Here is a 22261-nt window from a genome sequence, read left to right as displayed (position 1 = left end):
AAATACATCTATTCATAGCAGCCTGACCACAGCTGCTTTCTTTGAAACATTCTTTAGGGAAAGATTGATGTTCAGGGGGATTATGATTCATTAAAGCTGCTGACCGACTCAAATACTTAACTGGCCAACCTATTTTTTCAGAGAATGTTCCATTCACACACCTTGGCACTGTTCTGCCAACAACATGTGTGCACCATGTGGGAGAAATCCACACGAACTGAGATCTTTGGACATGTGTCCTGAGGGGTGGCATTCTATGCATGCTATTGAAGCAGAGCTTTGATTTGACTCATAGGGTTCATATTCCTGTGAACCTTAGGCACAAATGCTCTTTTTCCACAAGGTGACCAAAACTAGGCTCGAGTACAGAGCCAGTCGTTGTTAGCGCTTTGTTCCCTGGAAGAAAATTCCACAAATGTTGATTCACTAATTTACTCTAATGAAAAAGCTGTAGGCAGTCTCAAGTCTGAGTAAGCGTGAATGTTAGAAAGGTCCCTCTAGACTTACAATGCATTTTTCAATGTTCTGTCTGGAATAGGAATATAAATAGAGCATTCAAGATGCTTCTGTTAGGCTACTTCTAACTGTAAACATTTTTGATAATTTAAAACAAGGGTTTCTGAATTAAAATGACTACAGTGATTCCCCAAAGAATGTTCTCCTTCTAGCCATGGTGGAGTAAGGTGGATTGGATTTACCCTTTCACAAGGAAAAACCAAAAATGCTCTCAAAAATCAAAATATTAAAACAAAATGGTTTTCAATTTATTCCATATCAGTCAATGAAGGATAGTGATCTCTAGAAGAAAACAGGAAAAAAGCTTTGTGACATTGGATTGGGCAAGGATTTCTTGGTTACAACTAAAAACAGGATTCATAAAAGAAATAATCAATTGGGCTTTATAAAAAATTGGAAACTACTGCTCTTCAAAAGACATTGTTAAGAAAATGAAGATAAGCCACAGACTGGGAGGAAATATTTGCAAGTCATAAATCTAATAAAGGATCTATATCTAGAATATCTAAAGAACTTTTAAAATTCAACAACCACAGATGATCCAACTTTTCAGAATGAGTGAAAGAGTTGAATAGATACTTTAAAGATGATGACATAAGAATGGCAAATAAGCACACAAAAAGATCCTTGATCATTAGGGAGATGCAAATAAAAACCACAGTGAGATACTAGCACATGGCTATTAGAATGGTTAAAACTAGAAAGACTAGCCATACCAACTGCTAGCAAGGATATGAATCACTCTGAGTGCACACACACTTCTTAACGGAAGGCACAACTGGACAACCACTTTGGAAAAGAGTTTGGCAGTCTTATAAAGATGGAAAACACCCCTACCATGTGACCCAGGCTTTCCACTGCTAGCTAGCTATTCACCCAAGGAAAAGAAAGCAATGTCCATATGAAGACTTGTATACAAATTTTAGGGCAGCGTTATCTCTATTAGTCCCTAACCTGGAAATCACCCAAAAGTCCATCAACAGGTCACTGAACTATCAAACTATGGGATATCCATATGGTGAGATGATACTCAGCAAAGGGCAGAGATGAACTAGTGATACACGCATTGATGAATGTTATACAATGTGATACATGCTAGTGATCCATGCATCGATGAGTTTGTAATGAATCTCAAGATAATTATGCTAAGTGAAGAAAGCTAGACTAAAAAACCTACATACCACATGATTCCATGTATATGAGATGCTGGAATATATTAATAAATCTACATAAAAAACTAATGAAGTACGTATGGTAACTAATATAATAAAAAAAAAATTTCTGAAAACAACAACAACAACGAAAAAACAAATCTGTATTGCCAGAAAGCAGCTGGGGAGCAGGAGGTAGGAGGAAAGGTTAAAAAAAGGGGGGCAAGGAAATTTTGGGGGCCATAAATATGTCTATTATCTTAATGGTGATGATAGTTTCTCCAGTGTGTGAAAAACTTCCCAAATGTATGCTGTAATAATGTTCGGTTTATTGTGTTATCAATTATGCCTTGACAAAAAAAAATACTAGGAAGACACCGATTTACCTTGGGGAATTTTGCAGAATATCATCATTTATGATCTAGGCCTTTGGGTCAAGGATTCACTGAGTTCCAATTTTGTGCCAAGCATGGCTCTAAAAAACCAGCAGGGTGAGGATAGTCTGACACACGGACCACAGGTGTGGACTCTGAGTGTTTCTTTAGTGCAACTCTGTTTATGGCACAAAGATTCTGAGAGGTTGTGGAAAAACCAGTTTTAACTTCCATGGTGAGTTTCATTACATGCAAACTGCCTTAAAGTGTATCATCTATTACCATATGTTGCAGTGATGACAATCACATACTAATTCTGATTTTGCACTTGAGCCTGTCCATACATTTGAACAAATAAGAGAATTCATCAAGAAAGAACCCAAGAACCCATTCTGAGTCCACCATAAAGGGCTTTCCATAAAGCTCACAGGAGAAAGCAAATCTGTTGCCTATTGTCATATAGGTGACCTGTGCTCCAGGCTCTAGTTTCATTTGTTCTCTGTGTGAGCTGTGGAAGGCAGAGTTGTGATCACTCTAAAGATGCATTTGCCATCATCTCTTGGTCTTATGATTTTCCATTAAACCATGCTCTTTAGGCCACTGATAATTAGCCAAATGATCACTGAATTCACTTTGTGGGAATTTGACTTAATACCAGACGGAAATTTGGGAGAAAGCAAAATCAATGTGGTATGTACCGACAGTTCGGTGTAAAACACTGGCTAGTCACATTCCTTATCTATCAAACCACACATTCCATTGGCATAAACAAAATCTTAAAGGATGACTCATGATTTCAATACAAATACTAGTATAATACTAGCTAGCCATGGAGCCTTGCAACACTTTTCTGAACAATAGAGAAATATCTGAAAGAGGATTTCTTATACAAATCATATGGGCTGAACTTGGGCAATAAATTTTTCAAAAGAAAGTATGAAAGCCTCACAAACATAAAAAATGAAATCAGCATGACTGCGTACAACTTTTTCTTTGAGTTAGAGCTACAGAAAACTGCTCGCAAAGTGAAACAGGAAGCATATTTCAAATGACATAACAAAGCAAGTTATCCAAATCGATATTTTGTAGAAACTGCTAACACCTCGGCTACATCTATAATTGATTCATTTAGAAACAAGCTCAGAATTTACTTTCTCTATTTACATAAGACAAGAAAGGTGACTCCTGTGAAGAATGAATATAGGATTCAAAATTTGGCAAAGACTGAGATGATCCAAGTTGGCCCTGGACCACTAATAATGTTTTGGAAAGATTGAGTTATTAGATTAATAGTTGTCGAAGATGGACACTATTTATGCAATGTTAAAGCAAACATTTTTATTAACCAAACATTTCCTAAATTGTAAGCAGAAATGTGAAACTTGATCTGATACCTGTAGCAAATCTGAGGGCCTTCCCTGGCCCAGGACACAGAGGTCTTGCCATGATGGTCCACGCCACTCTCATCCTGCTTGGAATGGAAGACAGCCACACCCTTTACTTTACCTGGGTTTGTTTCAAATGTGATCTGAAGAAAATTTCCTTCTTAATCAGTTCTCAGCACTTGCTGCCTCCTGCTGAATAATTTATCTCTATTCTTCCCAAAGCCCTGAGAACGCTTCCTCACCTCTCCAGTTTTGTGGGGTCAACAGGGTATGATGGTTGATCTCTCATTTAACAGGCACCAAGAGGCTCTACTTACGTCATGCATGGAGTCCAGAAGCTTGGTCAGTTGGTAGAACCTTTGCCAGCTCTGCCCAGAATTGTTGGGACACTTAGTTACCATCTTTCTCAGTTCTTTGATGTAATTTGTCCTCATTTCTTCAAATGCGGCCTGGCTTTTGAGGCCATCCTTTGGAACTGTGTTTAAGGAATACAGACATGTAAATCCCCAGGATGGAAAACAGCATTCACACTGTAGCAGTTAAATAACCTAAAATATTTTGAGGTTTTTAGGCTCACTTTCAGACTGATACTGAATCGCAACTAATTGCATTTATGAACAAATATGGCAGTTATCTACTGATAAATTCTTGTTCACCTCTATATACAAAGAATAATAACCGCTATTTATTGGGTGTATGTTAATACACATCTTGCGTATATTAACAAGAGCTTGACCTCAGTTTTATGACATAATCATTACTCTCATTTTATAGATGACAAAACTGAAGACTGGAGGTTTAATTCTGTCCAAGGACACAATAAATTAAGGGCAGAGAAGGGGTAGAAACCTAGGTCTATTTCCAAAGCCTGCCTCTTAACCACAATGCTACGTTGCCTTGTGGCCTGTCATCTAAGTGTTTTATGGATCCTAACTTGCCAATACTTCAGAGGTAGGAAAATATACTTTGATTTTCCAGGACAACTGGAAGAATCACAGACAATCTAAGCTGGGACTAGAATTAGAAAGCAACATCTCTAAATTCAAATTCAAATATCAAAGACACTTGGGGATACTGGCTATCTACAGGGTGGGGGAGGACAGGCATGCTGGGAAGCACTTTGCCTCTTCTTTGTGCCAGGATCACATGACCAGTGGAGCCCTGTCATGTGGTCTCCCAGGCAACCAGGCTGTGGGTCTGTGCACTGGTTTGTGTGTGCAAAAGAGTAACACCACAGTGGCTCTGCATGTAAGGCAAAATGTAACTTTCAGGGGATAAACCATGTTCTCCTTTTTCTTTGAACAAGTAAAACATTAAGGATCATGTTTTCTTTTACGTAGCGGCTGGCTTTTAATTTTAAATTAAAAAATCTCATTTAGAAACAATATTTTGGGATTCAGGACTTAGAAGCATATCAAATGTCTCTGCATCCTGCTGAAAGGAGATGCTTTGTCCCAGGATACATGTGAAAGCCCTTAAGGAGGAAAGGTACTCCTGTACTGAGAATGTTCTAGAAAAAGGTGCAAGACAGAGTGCAAACTAAAGTATTCCCTCTGAAAATCTACCTACATGTTTGCTTTTTTTCCACCATAGCGAATAAATAGTTATGTGTATGCTTTAACTTTGAAAAATAAAATCACTTAATTTTTAAGAGTTGGAGACCTAAAGAAAATTCACCTTGTGAAATTAATGTTCTGAGTTTGGAACTCCTTTTACTTTCACTTCTTAATTATACAGCATATTTGCTAATTTGTCATAACTGGGATAAATAATAATTTACTCAGGTCATCAGCCCTGAAGAATAGCTAAGTACATTTTTGACTATTATGAGAGCCCTGGAAGCTGGGCATACTGCTGTTTCCAAATTAAACCCTGTTGTCCTGTACAAAAATTATCTTACAAGTTACATTCACATCTTATGTTAATAGTCTCCTTGAATTTAATTGTTTGCGGTTTACCTAAATCTACTTTTGTGGGGGAAAAAGAAACCCCTAATAGCAATTGCATGCATTTCCTGAGGCTGCCACAATATTAGCTGTGGTTTCAAATATTTGACATTCACATTAAAAGTTAAATGCCATCCATTATATAACAAATAGTTTGTTTTCTTTAAAAATAAAGCCTTGTTTTAAAAGTATAAAACAGATGAAGGATGGTAATAATCAGGATGTTAACAGTAGAACTATAGATCTACTTTCTACCAAAATTTTAATGTTAACTTAAAACTTTATGAAAGAATGGCAAGTTTGCAAATACTTTGCAAATAGTGCTCATACACAGGTTAACAATTATTTTTTTAAGCTATAAAATATGGAGTAAACCTTTTGCTTTTCAACATAAATGTTTATAGAGATCATCCCATACATTAACAAATTACCTGAAATTAGAATGGAGTAAATTAATTTCACTACTATATTTCACTACTATTTGGTATATCTGCTAAGATTAAGCAAAGACCTCCTTATGGATAGTTCTGTATCAGAAATTCTCAAGATTACAAATGATTTGTGTCAAATATTACTTATATACTGTTGCTATAACTCAAATATATTGTACCAATTTCCCAGCCAGATTTTTTAGAAGTTGAAACAAACCCACAAATAAAGAGAACTTAAGCAAAACCTCAAATTTTGGAGGTTTGCCCAGATTTTCTGAATTTACTTATTAAATGCAGCAGGGCTGCTGGAAACCATCCAAACAACTGGGGTAGAAGTTCTTCTGTTTTCCTCCATAAGCATTAATAACACAAGATTCTCCCAATGTCATTGCTAAAAACTTTCTTGATACATTGGTTATCAGGTGTGCAACTTAACAACCTAAAGAAGAAAAATCCTAACACATTCTATCACAGGTTAGCAAAATAAACTTACTAAAGACTGCAGCTCTATGACTCCTACAATTCTTTACTTATGTTTTCCTGCCTTCTTATTTTGCTTTTCCTGCATCTACAAAAACCAGAATTCAAAGTACTGAGCTATTTGGAAGCTAATAAATTAATTTGGGTAGCTTCAAAATGATATCAGGATTGATTATAGGCTGACTGATTAAATGGTCTTAAAGGCTAAGACACCAATTGAGATGGAGTAGTATCACATGCATTTTTTCATTTAAATTCTATCACCCATCTGATCTATCTACATCTAGATCTATACTTGGAACATTTTTCAAGCCAGTAATGGTTAATGACATGGCTTGGAAACGGGAACAGAATCACTGTCGCTGAATTTAAAGATTCTATTTCCAAAGTTATATTCCCAAAAGGCTAAATCGGGGTCGTCAGAAACCTGGAGGGTGAGCAGAGCAGGGAAAAAGAGCCCAGTTCTCGGGACCCTGGACCCTGCCATGAGGGGCTGCGCACAGGACCCTACAGGAGATTGGCTGAGTGTAATTAGTGAGGAATGGTAGGGCCTGCGGCAAACGGGAGAGAACATGCCCTGCCTTGGGCAATCGAATTCAATGAAAATAAAACAAGACAAAAGGCCAAGAGCAACCTAAAATACCTGTGCCGGCCAAACAAAACACAGCTGTGAGGTGCTGGTCCCACCTCTCGGCTGGGGATGCAGGTCAGCCCCCTCCGCTGGAGTCTAGGTCCCGCCTGCTAAGCGCTCCACGCCCCCTGCAGCGGTCACGTGCCACTCCACACCTGCTGCGGTCACGTGCCGCTCCCCGCTTTCCGCTGCGGTCACGTGCCACCAGTCTGCCTTTCCGCCCCTGGCTCCCCGCTCTGGAGAGAGCAGGAACAACACTGGATGTGAAGTCCAAAGCCAAGGCTTTGAGTTCTAATGCACAGAGGATACTGGACAAAAACACATGTGTGCCTCCTTTTTGTTAGCTTCAGAAATGGGTTATCAACTCTAAGTGTTCTTTTAAGCATTAAATAAGATGTATGGCAAACCCTTCAAAGGCCGGAGCTGCTACACACAGGGAAGCAGATGCTTATCCAGAGTCGCTATGGCATCTTCTCTTCCTGCTCTTGTCACTACTCGATTCAGGCTAACTCCTCCTCAGACCTAGTCCCTCTCTGGGGGAAAAGAATGTCTCTTTTGACCCCTCCTATTCTCATTACCTTGAAGAGTGACGCCACTTTCTCCTAAATGACTCTACTGAAAACTGCTCCTTCCACCACGCCCCGATTCATGAGACAACGGGAGGGCTGCGCATGCGCTGGATTCTCTTCTCTGTTCCAGGTGGTCAGTCAACAATCTCTCCTCCTATGAAGTCCATACCTCTCACCCTAGCATCCCTGGCACCCAGAACATGGCCCAGTTTCCTCAGTGGCCACAGCACTTGGCTTGGAGATTTCTTCTCCATGCTGCCTCCTTCCATCATTCTTGTCTTCCTCTCATCTGATGTGAACTTTCTCAGATTCTTTCCCCTCAATTTGAAAATGTCTGTGCCTTGTGCCGTTGCCCCAGGAAGAAGTGCTCAACACCCTTGCCAAAGCTAATCCTGTTCTATCTTGTCTCTCTGGCACTTTATGTCATCAACTTCTCTACTTTCATACCTGGTTCCTGAAGCCTAAAAATGCTTCCCATCAATCTGCCAAGTCCCTGGCCATCAGGCACTTGCCTGAGTCCTAATGGTCAACTCTAGGAGGCCTCGCTCTGTGCTCTCAATTTTCACTGTGGATGCTCTGCTGTTAGTCATGCTCCTTTTGGAAACCAGTTCTTGGCTTCTAGTTTCTCTGCCTCACTGACAGTCCCATCTCTGCCTCTTCAGCCCTGCCATCCTCCTTTCACGTGGCTCGACTGGACTGTTCTCCTTCTTCCTGTGCCTTGGCAACCCCACTCACCATTTTAGCTTAGATGATAATTTTCTATGAGGACAATTTCATGTTAATGTCTCAATCCCAAACCTGTCTTCTGAGTGCTAGACCCAGATTCTCCCCATCTTTTGACCCATTAGGATATATCTGAAAATTAACCCATTTGAAATAGAAGTCATTTTATAAAACCCCCACCAAATCTTCTCCAAGTCCCAACATGAACATATTCCTCTTTATGGTATCAACTGCCATCCTAGCCATTTCTCTGTGAACAAAACCTGTGTCACTTCTGATCCATACGATTTTGTTTCCCCTTCTAGTCCATTGTCAGTTCGGCTGTGTTCCTTGAATGCCTTTGCTCCAATCCATCATGCCACCTACCACTATCATTCCTCCTATTATTTCAATAGCTTCACAGCAGTCTCTGTGCTTCCAGTCTGGCTAAGTTCTCTGTCTGTGCCTCTCTACCTCCCCCTCTTTTCCCCCTTTAATCCACTCTACTACCAGATACATTTTCATAAAGGCACAGAATTTAGCCTGGGTCATGTATCCCCACTGCACAAAGTTTGCTGCACTCCTCTGCCCACACAATGAAGGTCAGGTGTCTTCAACAGACACTGAATATCCTGGCCCAACCTCCATCCCAACCTTATTCCTCACTCCTCTCCAACCCACCATCACCTTATACACCTTGAAAAATTAAATGAATAAAGAAGAAAAAAATTTAAAAAATTAATGGGTAAACCACCTCACCCAGAACAAAGTTCTAACACCTGGATATGTTTTCCCACATCTCCACACTCGCTCACATCATCCCCTGACAGGAATGCCATCTCAGACCTCATATCCAATTCATAACCCTTGCAAAGCTTGCCAAGATTCAGCTTCACCATCAATCCCTCTCTGATCTCCAAAACTACATATGCTCCCTCCTTTCTTGAGCCACTGTGACCCTCTTTATCTTCTATCTTGATTGGATGATCCCTTTCCATGACATACTAAACATATCTTTGAATTTATGTTATAGTAAAACTCGTTGAGGGCAGAAACTGTACCCTGTTGAATCCTACTATACAGAAAACAGAGTCAATATTTAGTGGTGGGATGGATGAGGAAATGAAGGAATATGCTCTTACTTCACCCAAAGCCTCCTACTCTCCAACTAACGTAGTTCACTAAAGACCAAAGACCTTCTCTCACCTCCTCATTTTTTTTTTTTTTTAAATACCAACTACCTGACACTGAAAATAGGCTCATCTCCTTAGAGGTCAGATCATCTGATGATGTAGAAAAAGTTCACAAGTGGACATCATCAACTTACTTGTGCTTAGCAGCAGCAAAACTTTCATTATGGTGTACTCTTCAAAGGTGAGCTGCAGTCGAACGAACTGTAGGCTGATCTGGTGCATCCCCTGGCATAGTTCATACATGGCAGACTGATGCATCTTTTCCCTGCAAAGAAAATGAAAAAAAAATTCTGAAAATACATGGTTCAGTATCAAGCCCAGACTGGTGGCCCAAGGCAGCTTAGTAAGAGATCTGAGTCAGAGTTTCCCCTCTGTCTTCAACATGGAGCAGATACGTATCCAAAGACAAGTTAGACGCTTTCCCCACTGATGGTTAAACTGCTTCTAGACCAACACTGCCACCCCATTTCCTAGTGCCCTGTGACAATGTGCCAGAAGCACGAACACCAAACTTGTTCAAAGTGTGCCATTATTACATGTCAAGAGTAATGACTGGTCGTGTTGTGTTATATAGTGAGATCATCCATAGAGCAGAGGGGCCACTGTGATGTGGGGTGAAGCCCACAGGCTTCTGTTCCTATTCAGCTAGAGAGAGCAGGCACTTTATTGTTTTTGACAAACTACTAGATGCTGTGAACACGGGACAGTGGTGACCAGTCTTATTTCCATGTGGACCTCCCTTACACAAGTCATAAAACATGACTGTTAACTGTTTGAAGCAGTACACTTGAAAAGGAAATTGAACAAAATTTCGAAATGTAAGAATCTTGAACAGAATCTTTCTGATAAAGGGAAAAAGCAATGTGGGAAACAAAGGCAAAAGAAAAAATTAAATTTCCACACTACTTATAGCCCATTGACAAGTTCTTGAAAGAGGGAAAGTGACTTTCCTCTAGGAACTCAGCTGCCTTGATGTCAATACTTTGCTAAGGGCAAAAGGTAATCTTAGCTTAACATTATCCTGCCCCCCACCCAGGATCCAGTAAGTCTACTTTAATACATAAAAATTCCTTTGGAAACTTCCTTTATCACTACCTACTCCAAAATATAGGTTGGTAATCCGTCTCCAAGCATACGGCCCACTGATACACATCTAAAAATTCTCATGACTAAGGTTATATTAGGCAGTAATAAATGAACTTTTCCTAATAGTTAGCTAGCTCAAGGTCCTGGAAACCTTGCTTCCAAAATTCCTTAGACATTTACACTATCCCTAAACCCCTCCCAACTTGAAGTATGTAATCGGCCACTACTCATGACCCCAGTGCAGCTTTTTCTGCCTACAGATCTTCTTTCCATGCCTTTTTCTTTTCTTTTTTTTTTTTTTTTTAGATTTTATTTGACAAAGACACAGTGAGAGAGGGAACACTAGCAGGGGGAGCGGAAGAGGGAGAAGCAGGCTTCCCGCTGAGCAGAGAGCCCGATGTAGGGCTCGGTCCCAGGACCCTGGGATCATGACCTGAGCCGAAGGCAGACGCTTAAGACTGAGCCACCCAGGCGCCCCCTGTTTCCATGCTTTTTTTTTTTTTTTTTTTAAGATTTTATTTATTTGACAGAGAGAGATCACAAGTAGGCAGAGAGGCAGGCAGAGAGAGAATGAGAGGGAAGCAGGCTCCCCGCGGAGCAGAGAGCCCGATGTGGGACTCGATCCCAGGACCCTGAGATCATGACCTGAGCCGAAGGCAGCGGCTTAAACCACTGAGCCACCCAGGCGCCCCTGTTTCCATGCTTTAATAAAACCACCTTTTTGCACCAAAGATGTCTCAAGAATTCTTTCTTGGCTATTGGCTCTGAACTCCAACATTCCCAGTGTTAGGAGTTTGAGGTAATATATGCATGTTTCTACTTGGACAACCAACCAATCAATCCTCTCCCTCCACCAAGTCTAAATGTCTTCTTTCTTTCCTTCCTTCCTTTCTCTCTTTTGAAAAGATTTTACTTATTTATCTGAGAGAGTGAGTGAGAGAGAGAGCAAGCACAAACCAGGGAGGAGCAGAGGGAGAAGCAGAGTCCCTGCTAAGCAGGAAGCCCGATGGGACTCCAGGATCATGACCTGAGCTGAAGGCAGACGTTTAACTGACTGAGCCACTTGTGTTTTTTTTTTGTTTTTTTTTTTTTGGATGTGGGAGGAGGGCACACTAGCATGCATGCTAGTAAGGAGAAGGGCAGAGGGAAAGAATCCTCAAGCAGACTCCCCACTGGGTGCAGAACTTGATCCCATGACCCATGAGATCATGACCTGAGCCAAAACCAAGACTCAGACACTCATTTGACTGAGCCACCCAGGTGCCCCAAAATGTTTCCATAAAAAACTACATTATATAACAACAGAAGTCATCATTGTCTCTTTTCATGAACAAAGCATCAGTTATTTTTTAAGATTTTCCTTCTCAAAGTAGTAAATCTTTTGGGAAGTCCTCATAACTATTGCTTTATGATGACTAGAATCTAATAAATGAAAAAGAGACTATTAGTGAAAAGTGGGAATGGACTTGATAAAGGGCAAACAAACAGAAAGAGGTCCTGACGGCTGATCTATTTCTATGGGTGATGGACAGCAGGCGGAAGTCTGCAGGACAGCAACACTGCAGGACGTCTCCTGGGACACATTCTTGGGTTCCCCTCATTGGCAGAAATACCTTTCACCTCAACTCTGAAAGCTACCTGTATAGAACCCATAATGGAACACAGAACATTTTCTCTGCATTATTATTGCACGTCTTTTGTCTCCCATCATCTGGAAGATATTTTTAATTACGTAAATGTTTTGAACACACACACATACAGAATAATAGCAGGAGCCTCTACATCTGCCATTTAGAACTAACAATGTAAATAAATGCTAATATTTTTGTCATATTTATTTCAGATCTTTAAAAATTAAACATGGCAGAGTTATGCCCTGCTCTCTCTTCCTCCTGCTTCCCATTCATCTTCATTTGAGAAGGGAACTGCCCACTTTGGAGGACTACCATTTCCTCTCAGAGGTATATATTTTACTGCCACATGTATGTGTCTATAAAAACAGCATACACTACCTGCTTTGTTTTATGTAAATTTGTAATTCAACATGCACATCCTTCTGCAACTTACTTTTTATCCAATGTTATAATTCTGAGATGTATCCATTTTAATACAGGTAACCACAAGTTAATTCGTTTCCACTGATACAAGTTTCATTTGTTTAAATATATCACAATTTACTTATCCATTCCATTACTGATGGTCACTTGGACTGTTTCCTCTTTATCGCTATTATGAAAGATGCCCAAGGAACATCCTAGGGCATTAATCTAGAATACAGAATGAAAGCAGAATCGCTGAGTCACACATCAGTGCACATCTGCTGCTTTCATTCCAACCAGTAAGAGATAAGAATTTCCTTTTATTCCACGCCCCCACCAAATTTGTTGCCAGCTGACAGGTGTTGAAAGGATAGCCCCATTGGGTGCTTTTATTTGCATTTCCATTAACACCAGTAGGCGGAACATTTTTCAAATGTTTTCTGACCATTTGGGTTTCTTCTTTGGTGATTTGTCTCTTCATATCTTTACCCATTTTATTGTAAGCTTTTCCTCTTCTCTCACTAAGTAACACCATCTTTAATTCTAGTATTTTTTTGCCTTAAAAATTTTGTCTGATAATAATTTTGTTTCTTTTTTCCCTTCCTTCCTTCCACTTTCTTCTGCTCTCTCTTTAGAATTTGCCTGTTATGCTTTTTTTAATCCCTTATTTTCAAATGTCCCAAATAATTATATTTCACATGTCTCTTACATAAGCAGCAAAAAACTGGATTTAAAAAGTCTGAGTCTCTGTATTTTAACAACTCAGTTTAATGTGTTCTCCTTTACCATGATTACTAATGGCTTTGGATTTTTTTTCCCTAGCATTTTAACTTTCTCTCCTCTTTTCCTTCTCTTTTTCCATTTTATTGCCTTTTACTGGGTTGATCCAGCTTTTAAAAAATCCTCCTCTTTGCTCCATTTCTGGATTTAGAAAGCACACTTTTATTTTTACTCTTTAAATAATTATCAAGTTGTGAATTTGTATACTTAAAAGTCAAAAGTTAATCAACAGCTTTTCCATGAGGAGCAAGCAAACAAAGTCAACTGTCTTCGGTCTACTACTTCCAGTTCTCCTTGTTACCGGTCTTTAGAATTTAGATTACACCTGTTTTCACATCTCTCCTGAAATCAGTCCTCCTCAGACCCACATGCCCTCATCTGTCTCATTAATGATGGGTTTCTTTGATTACCACTGTTTCTTATACCTTAGCTCATACTTCAGAGTTTTTGTGTGTGTGTGTGTGTGTGTTTTGTTTGTTTTTACATATTAAAGAATATTTTTTTCATAATTCTTTAAACAGTGGCCAGCCATTGAAAGTTTGTCTTTCCATCTTGATTTGTCTGAAAATCTCTTTATTTCATCTTCATTCTTCACAAAATTGTAGATTTCCAGCTTGACAGGTAATTGCCCTCCGTACTTTGAAGCTAGTACTCCACTATAGTTGGGCCTTAACACCTGCTTTTGTGGAAATCTGTTAGTCTAGTTGTTATTCTTTTACAGGTAACCTGCATTTTCTCTTTGGTAGCTTATCTCAAATTCCCTGTTTATTTGATGTCTGCACTTTCATTCCAAAGAGCCTGAGTGCAGAGTAGTATTTCTCCTGCTTGGGCCTCAATAGCCCTATTTTATTGGAAGGTGTAAGTATTTCTTCAATGTCCTTAGACAATGTCCTACAATGTCCTTAGACATTGTTTCTTCAAGTAACACCCTGTCCCATTCCTGCTACTTTTTCTTTTTTGGACTCCTATTCGCAGTGCATTGGATCTTCTCACTGTGTCCTCCACATCAACCTTCCTTTTGTAGTCTAGGTGATTTTCTCAAATCTGTCTTCTAACTATATATTTTTGTGTCTAATATGTTTAATGTCAACAGTATTTTAATGACAATATTTTTTCATGTCTAGATGCCTAGAAATATTCTATTTAGTTCTTTCTCAGACATCTCTGTTATTTTCCATAAGGTACTTCTTATTTTCTGGCTATTATATCTTCTTTCTCTAAATTATGTCTTTATCTGTTATATATCTAAATACTTTTAACATTATATCTCATAGTTTCTTTCAGATTTTGCTTTTGTTTGTTCAAATTTTGGGGCTTATATGCATACCTACCACACACTGTTTTGGCCTGGGTGAATCTGGGGGCACTGAGGATGGAAGGGACTCTACAGGAAGTCTCAGCATTCACAACTGTCAGAGGTAGAAGCATTCCACTTGTTCTGAACCAGTTTTTATGCTAATTTCTTAGCTTACATGCTTTTTGCAAGACTTGTGTAGTTTAAATTTAGATTCCGCATTTGATATGATATAGGCTTGTGTTTCTTATTTCTTTCAGCTTGCCTGCCATGTCCCTGGGCTGGCTGCATGTTGAGTTGTGCTGTCCTTGTTAGGAGACAGTGAAATTGCTGCAGAGCCATGGCTTTATGCAAGAGGCTACATTTCTGGCCCCAGCCTTGATGGAGTCTATGTTCTTGATTCCCGTTCCTGTTTCTGTTCTTATATGCACCCTTAAGGCATTTATCTACATCCACGAGTCTGTGGGCCAACTACAGCTTTAGCTCCAAGTTTCACCACTCTGGCTGTGAATTCCCTCTTCTTGCCCCTGTCCCCCCCCCCCCCCCCCCCGGCTTTAAAGCTTGCCTATATATTTAAGACTTTCTTTTTTAAATGCAGAATTTCTATGTGTTTAGAGGGAAAAAAAGGCTCAGTTCAGTTCCACCATTCTGATTGCTAACTACAAGCTTCTTTTTTTTTTTTTTTAAAGATTTTATTTATTTATTTGACAGAGATCACAAGTAGGCAGAGAGGCAAGCAGAGAGAGAGGAGGAAGCAGGCTCCCTGCTGAGCAGAGAGCCCTATGCGGCGCTCGATCCCAGGACCCTGAGACCATGACCTGAGCCGAAGGCAGAGGCTTTAACCCACTGAGCCACCCAGGCGCCCCTAACTACAAGCTTCTTAAAGGCAGGATTCATGTCTGGCTCACCTTTCTGAATGTCAAGTAGAATATGATAGCCAAGTATCATGTGTCAATCTTTGCTCAATAAATATTTCATGAATGAATGAGAGAGAAGAAAAAAGTGAAGACAACAAAATGATTTGCGTATGATGATGATGATTAGAGCAAGAGAATACTGAAAATTTACCCAAAGGTCAAATGTCTAATAAAATAGGGCATTTATGAAGTTCTTCAAAACTTTCTCCAAAAAAGGAGAGATTTTATTTGTAAAATGGGATGGAGTGAGTAACAAATCAGGATATCCATGGAATACAGCACAACATGCATTTGACGCTTGACAAATGAAAGAGTGGACTCCCGTGCATTTGATTCCTTAGGCCACCTGGTGCTGGAGAGAGCACAGGCACCCTTGACTTTAGCCCAGCAGGGTCTGCAGATGTGCAGCCCATTGGCCCTTCAGGGTGCTGGCTTTGTCAATCTGTGATCACATCACTTCTGAGACCCAGACTTATTGAGTGTCAAACTGGGGTACTAATAATAATTCCAACCTTGCAGAAATGTAGAAACCAATTATATGCAAATTCTTATATTATAAAGTACTATTAGCTTTTTTTTTTTTGTATAATAAAGAAAATAAAATTCTTCTTGAGAGACCAGTGATCATTTCAGTTAAAACAGAGCAAGGAATAATCAAATTCTTGAGACGACTTTACAGGAAAACAATATTATATTGTTACCATTATTTCTCTATGTAGGGTAAAGCAGGAGAAAACTCAGAGAGTGTAGGTTTTCAGGGAGGTGGAAGGAACTTGCTGGGAGTAGAACATGAGGGCTCAGCACCTCCATGTCAAAGTGTTTCTGTTCTCAGATGTGTTGACAAAACATCCACACACTGGTTAAGGTGACTTAAAGAGAGACCTCAGATGCTACTTGAAGAAGATGAGAGCATGAGTGACCACACGCCTAAAGGAAGCTTGCTTTTGCCCCTTCAGTATGAACAGCATCTCTTTACCTCTTTCTTGAGGTCTTATTCCCTGAGTAACCTCCATGGTCTTCACATCTATCACTTATGGGGTGCCTACCATCCACCAATGCTGAATTTAGTCTTGCTAATTCTCACAGTGCCCTGTGAAGAATTATCCTCATGTTCACGATAGGGAAATAAAAGTACATGAAGCAGCCAGAAGTGGACCCACGTTCTCCACTCCGTACCTCAGGTCATCTTCTCTCTCCACGCTGGCCAACAGCTCAGCACTGTTTTAGCTTTTTCTCCAGAGGATCTCTTTCCAACTATGAAGAGATGTTTGGTACCTCATATGTTTTGTTATTACATTCACTTATTTGTTTATTCTTTGCTCCCCATTACATGGTAAGATTTTGTGTTTTCAAACTCCACTGCTGTTTCCACTGCATGAAATTGAGTTCTCTAAATGAAGAGCACTGGGTACTCAATATAGCTTGAAATCTCAGGAAAATAGGCCACCTTAAAAACACATTTTACATCACATCGTTTTTGCACAATTAGATTAAATGCACGGAAATGTACATCCATAGAAGTTGAAACAAGGACAACATTTTTGGCATGACACTGGTATTAATTTTGCAATATTACTTCACAGAAATTCTCTTTGCTATGTGCTTTTATTCATTTTATAATCTTACCTCATCTTCAGTAGAATAATGTAAAAATACATGAACGACTTTGCGAAAAAGGTGAAATCTGTATAATGCTTCTAAAATATAAAAGTCCGTGCAGAAGTTATCCCTGAATGCTGAACTAATATGGAGGCAGTGGAAGATTACTAAAGTAGGAAATAGCCCTGTATTCAAGTGAACATTAGACCTGAATAACTGACAGCCTTCTGAACAGGGGGCACATGTTACGCATTTCTAAACATCTCATTTGCAGGAAAAGAATGAACTCTATTTTTGGATACATAAATAACAACAACCAAAATGGGCACAGAGACCCAGTTCTGATTCCAAAGGCCTTGGGATAAAATTTACAAGAATGATAGTCCTAAAATATTTTTTAAAAACACTTTAAAAAAGAAAAAAAAAGAAAAAGAAGAAAAAGAAAAAAGAAGTATTTTAATAGTTTTGAAAACCTATCATTTTCTCAAACTAAGAAACCAATTTTATTCATAGCTATAACTTCATCTGGTTCTCTCTGAGAACACCCATTACACTAAACTACAATCACAGGGTCATTTGGAAATAGTTTTAAAATATTAAAATAATCTAACATCTCCAAACCTGATTAACTTGGAACAAAAGTGAATAATTGAAGAGTTGGAAAATATATTTTTCCTGGCCTTTGAGAGAACTTGGGGTTGAAAATGGAGTTCATTTTCATGGTAACAGTGGGAATGAGAAAAAGCCGTATTATAATCAGAGTAGGAAGGATGTTCCCAATTTATTTTTTGTTATTTATTTACTTATTTGGATGGGACAGAGAGAGCAAGCGAGCAGGGGGAGGGGAAGAGGCAGAAGGAGAGAGAGAATCTCAAGCAGATCCCCCACTGAATGTGGGGCTCCATCTCACAAGCCTGAGATCATAACCTGAGCCAAAAATCAAGAACTGGAAGCTTACCTGACTGAGCCACCCAGATGCCCCACAAACTTCACCATTTAAATGATCTCTATGCTAATTTCTGGCTTTTAATTAACTAAAGAACTGAACAACTTTTGTATCTATAGGGCCCATGCCATCTTGCCATTATTACGTTACCAGTGTTGCCCGACTTTATGAGGCTAGACTTCTGCACTATGGGTCAATGGCTGTCAGAACTAACACTTCTGTTTTGGTATTCAAGTACTGGCTTACCAAGACACTATTCAAAATGTATCTGAGAAGCTTAGTCATTTGGTTACCTGGAGGCTCACTTGGAAGCAGCTGATTTGGGAAATTACTGACCCAAACTAAAGGAAATCCTGGAATCATATTTATGTTCTGTTTTGTTGGAAGTAATTATCTGATAAGCCCAAATGACAAACCATTCCAAACTATGGGTATCTGCAGAACTCAGGAGCTCTAAGTATTAATCTGAACACCTACTGTGGGTCCTCATGCTCTGGCTTCTACAGGGAGGATGCAAACTAACTTTTTTTTTTTTAAATTAATTAATTTATTTTTATTTGCTTATTTACAGCATAACAGTGTTCATTGTTTTGGCATCACACCCCGTGCTCCATGCAGTACGTGCCCTCCCTATTACCCACCACCTGGTTCCTCAACCTCCCCCCCCCCCACCACCCCCCCCCCCCCCGCCGCCGCCCCTTCATACTCTGAAAAACAACCAGAGGGTTATGAAGGGGCAAACTAACTTCTTAAAAGAGACTCTGCAAAAATTTAAAGCAGGGTCTCAGAGACATATCTGTACATACATATTCATAGCAGCATTACTCACAACACCCAAAATGTGGAAGCAACCCAAGGGTCCTTCAATGGGTGAGTGGATAAACAAAATGTGGCATATACATTTGATGGAATATTATTTAGTCTTAGAAAGGATATTCTGACACATGAGCCAATACAAACGCAGAATGATATTCTGTTAAGTAAATGAGCCAGTGACAAAAAGTCAAACACTGTAAGATTCCACTTAAATGAGGTGCCTGGAGTAGTCAAACTTCTAGAGACAGGAAGTGGAATGGCCACTCCCAGGGTCTGGGGGAAGGGAGGAAGAAGCACTTATTTACATAACATTGTGAATGCACAGAGCATTACTGAGCTGCGTAATTAGAAATGGTCAGGTTGGTACATTTTACGTTATGGGTATTTTATCACAACTGAAAAAAATTTAATTGAAACAAAAAAGAATCTCTGCAACCCATGAGACTATCTGCTATACTCTGATAGAGATTAAGAGACTAGGGTTTGTGTTTAATTAAGTAACTTCTCTTAGAGTTGAGGTTTTTCGTTCATTCTTCCTCTTTTATAATATATAAAATATCTCTTTTCTTCACTGTTTTTACTACTTGCTTTTGGCCTTTTTGTGTCTTGATGGACTTTCACTGTATGTGCTTTTACTGCAGACTGTGCTAAATGCTTTTTAAAAGCAGGACGGGTAAAAACTCTTTTAGTAAACCATAATTTCAACAAAGCCAGTCACAGAAACACTTTCTAAAAGGCCTGTCTGTCGTAATTTTGGTACCCTAAGGGAGAAGGGAAAATAGAACTACCTTTATCACTCTTTTCTCTTTCTAAGAATTCACATTTAATAAACACAATCCTTTCACATTGGCTGATTTTATAAATGCCAAAGCAAAAAAGTTCCCAGCTCTTCCACCTATGGGAGCCTATGAAAGGTACAGTGACATTTCTTAACTGAAGATCCTTTAGCAATATTGCACTAAACTGTACCATGGTCACCTGCATGCCTTTTAGGAAAGGAAAGCATCACTTTATTTAGTGATTTAGTACAAAAATAAACTTCTGAAACATTTCTCATTAGCCCACGGATTAAACAATCACCAACTCCCATCACTCTGAAGGTCCGTGTCCTCCTCCTGGATAATCATCTCTGACTGATTTTTGTTATGTGCACAGGTCCCAAATGACACGAGTACTAAATAAATATCTGGTAGCCCCTGAGATTAGATAAATCCAATGGATTTCACAGACCTTGAGATGCTCTTAAAAATGTACATATATTGGGGCACCTGGATGGTTCAGTTGGTGGAACATGTCATTCTTGATTTCAGGGTTGTGAGTTCGAGCCCCATGTTGGGTGTAGAGATGACTTAAAATCTTAAAAAAATATGTATTTTACATAAAAATATACATATATGTATTATATATATAAATATATAAGCTATATATATATATTATTTACATATATAAACAAAACACAGCAAAGCTCATTCAGGGCTGGACTCCTTGAAGTCCCTGGCATCTCAGGAAGGCCCTTCAAAAACCTGTTTGCTAACATACTACTACTTCCGTAAATTGCTCCTAGGAATGCATGCGTGTATTACATTGTTGGAATGCATGCAGCAGCCGTGTCAATCTTACAACACAGAGTAAAATAACTTGAGTGCTACGGTATACGGTATACGGTATACGGTATACGGTATACGGTATACGCACAATCACAGCCAATCCGAGAGGCCAGACCTTACATCTGATGCTGCAAACGACACCATCATGTCTGAATCAATGTGACATCTTGTTAAGTGGTCAGTATAACAGATGGTCCTTGTCTTAGGCATGCTATTTTTCTAAAAAAATAACATGCAGAAACAGTTTTTTTTTCAAACCTTAATTAGAATAAAAATGACCTCAATTTCAACATTCAAATCATTCCAGTTTATGGTATACATTTTTTTTTTCATAATCTTACCAGATTTTCCCCTCACTGACAAACAAGATCTATCTGTAGAAGGCCCCTCACGCTCGCTGCAGTTCTGGTATGTGTTAGAGCACCTGTGTCATTTATTTACAGCCGGGCCAGAACTCAGCCACTTTGGTCTAGGAATTGCTGGACAATGTTTTTTGTAGTTGCCTTATTGTACCAGTGAGTGGGATCCCAGTGGTCTCCGTGACATCCACTGGTTCTCTAATAATTTTACATGGTCAACTCTAGTAAGAGTTAGAAGATAATTCTTCTGAACACTGAAGATAATTCGGTGTTTTGGCACCTTAACTGATGTCCCAAAAGGGACGTGTTTTTGTGGAAGTGCCCTTGAATCTAAGCATCACAGTTACCACTGACTGTAGTAGATGTTATGCAGATCAAAATAGTATTTGACAATCTAAAAATTTAGAAAGGGCTTGTTTACATGGCAACCATAATTTACCACTGACAGTCCTAGAAATCATTTAAAAAAAAAATCTTTTAACCATATATTTTATATATAGTGTTTTGTAAAAAAAAAAAAAAGTCTTTGGTACCTTAGATTTTTATATACTTACATAGTATTTCTTTTGGATACAAGGACACATGTTTCTGCTACAGCAAAGGAAACATTTTTCTTTTTTTAAATTTTAAAAAAATTATCCAAGTCTCATTTTTGTAGGATATAGACTCTAATACTAACTTTCCGCAGATTTAATGGAATGCAGAACACAGACGTTTCAATAGAAGACAGAAAACCTTCATGACTTATTATTGCTTCAAACAAGGACATTTTAGGTATATACTTAAAGACACTGCTTTATTTCAATAAACGACAGTTTCCTCACGTGTAAAAAGGGAGCCATAAAACAGTAAGATTCCCACTTGATAACTAGTGAACTTCAAGAATGTGAACAAAGTTAATTGCTGAATTCGGGAGTATGACTAGACTGTCGTGGGCATAAAGGGTGACAGCAAATCACTTTTCCTAGTTCAAAAAAAGATTTGTATTAAATTGCAACTTATGGAGTCGTATTCTTCATGAAGCAAAAGGCACATTCCTCTAGCGATAGACCTGGCATAGGTTATAAGGATGGACATTTACTCTGATAAAGCCCAGGTATGCGGTTATGCTTCCAAGGCAAGAGTGGAGTGTGGCTCACACTTGCAGAGGTGACTTTCCCAGTGTGTGCATGGGTTGGGGTAGAGATGTGGAAGGTAGCGAGCAGCTGTGCTCCCATTCCAGGATCACAGACTCCTTCTTCTATCCGCAGCGCCTTCCTTTGGAAGAAGAAAATAGCTAAACCTCTAGAGACTGTTATCACAGACACTATTCCATTCACTAATCGACCTGGGTCCTAGAAAACATTCTCAGGTGCCATCGCTTTGTATGAAAGGTAGTTTATTTTGTTCGTGTGAATCCTTCTAAAAGCTGACAAGTCATCAGCCTAAATAATAATAAAA

The 22261-nt window shown here is 39.2% G+C and overlaps 1 protein-coding gene across 2 annotated transcripts in view; it reads right to left on the bottom strand.

The window, feature by feature from the left end:
* NR3C2 (nuclear receptor subfamily 3 group C member 2) overlaps nt 1-22261 on the bottom strand; it is a 344327-nt gene that overhangs the window by 32832 nt on the left and 289234 nt on the right. For both annotated transcript variants that reach the window (XM_045993274.1, XM_045993266.1), the window contains exons 7-8: nt 9513-9643; nt 3744-3901 (exon numbers count right to left, since the gene is read on the bottom strand). In XM_045993274.1, the coding sequence (XP_045849230.1) occupies nt 3744-3901; nt 9513-9643 (289 nt within the window). The remainder of the gene's footprint in view (nt 1-3743; nt 3902-9512; nt 9644-22261) is intronic.

This window comes from Meles meles, chromosome 2 (assembly GCF_922984935.1).
Source record: "Meles meles chromosome 2, mMelMel3.1 paternal haplotype, whole genome shotgun sequence".
Classification (NCBI taxonomy): domain Eukaryota; kingdom Metazoa; phylum Chordata; class Mammalia; order Carnivora; family Mustelidae; genus Meles; species Meles meles.
The sequence above is the reverse complement of the archived record's forward strand: the minus strand, read 5'-3'. Positions and strand labels throughout refer to the sequence as shown.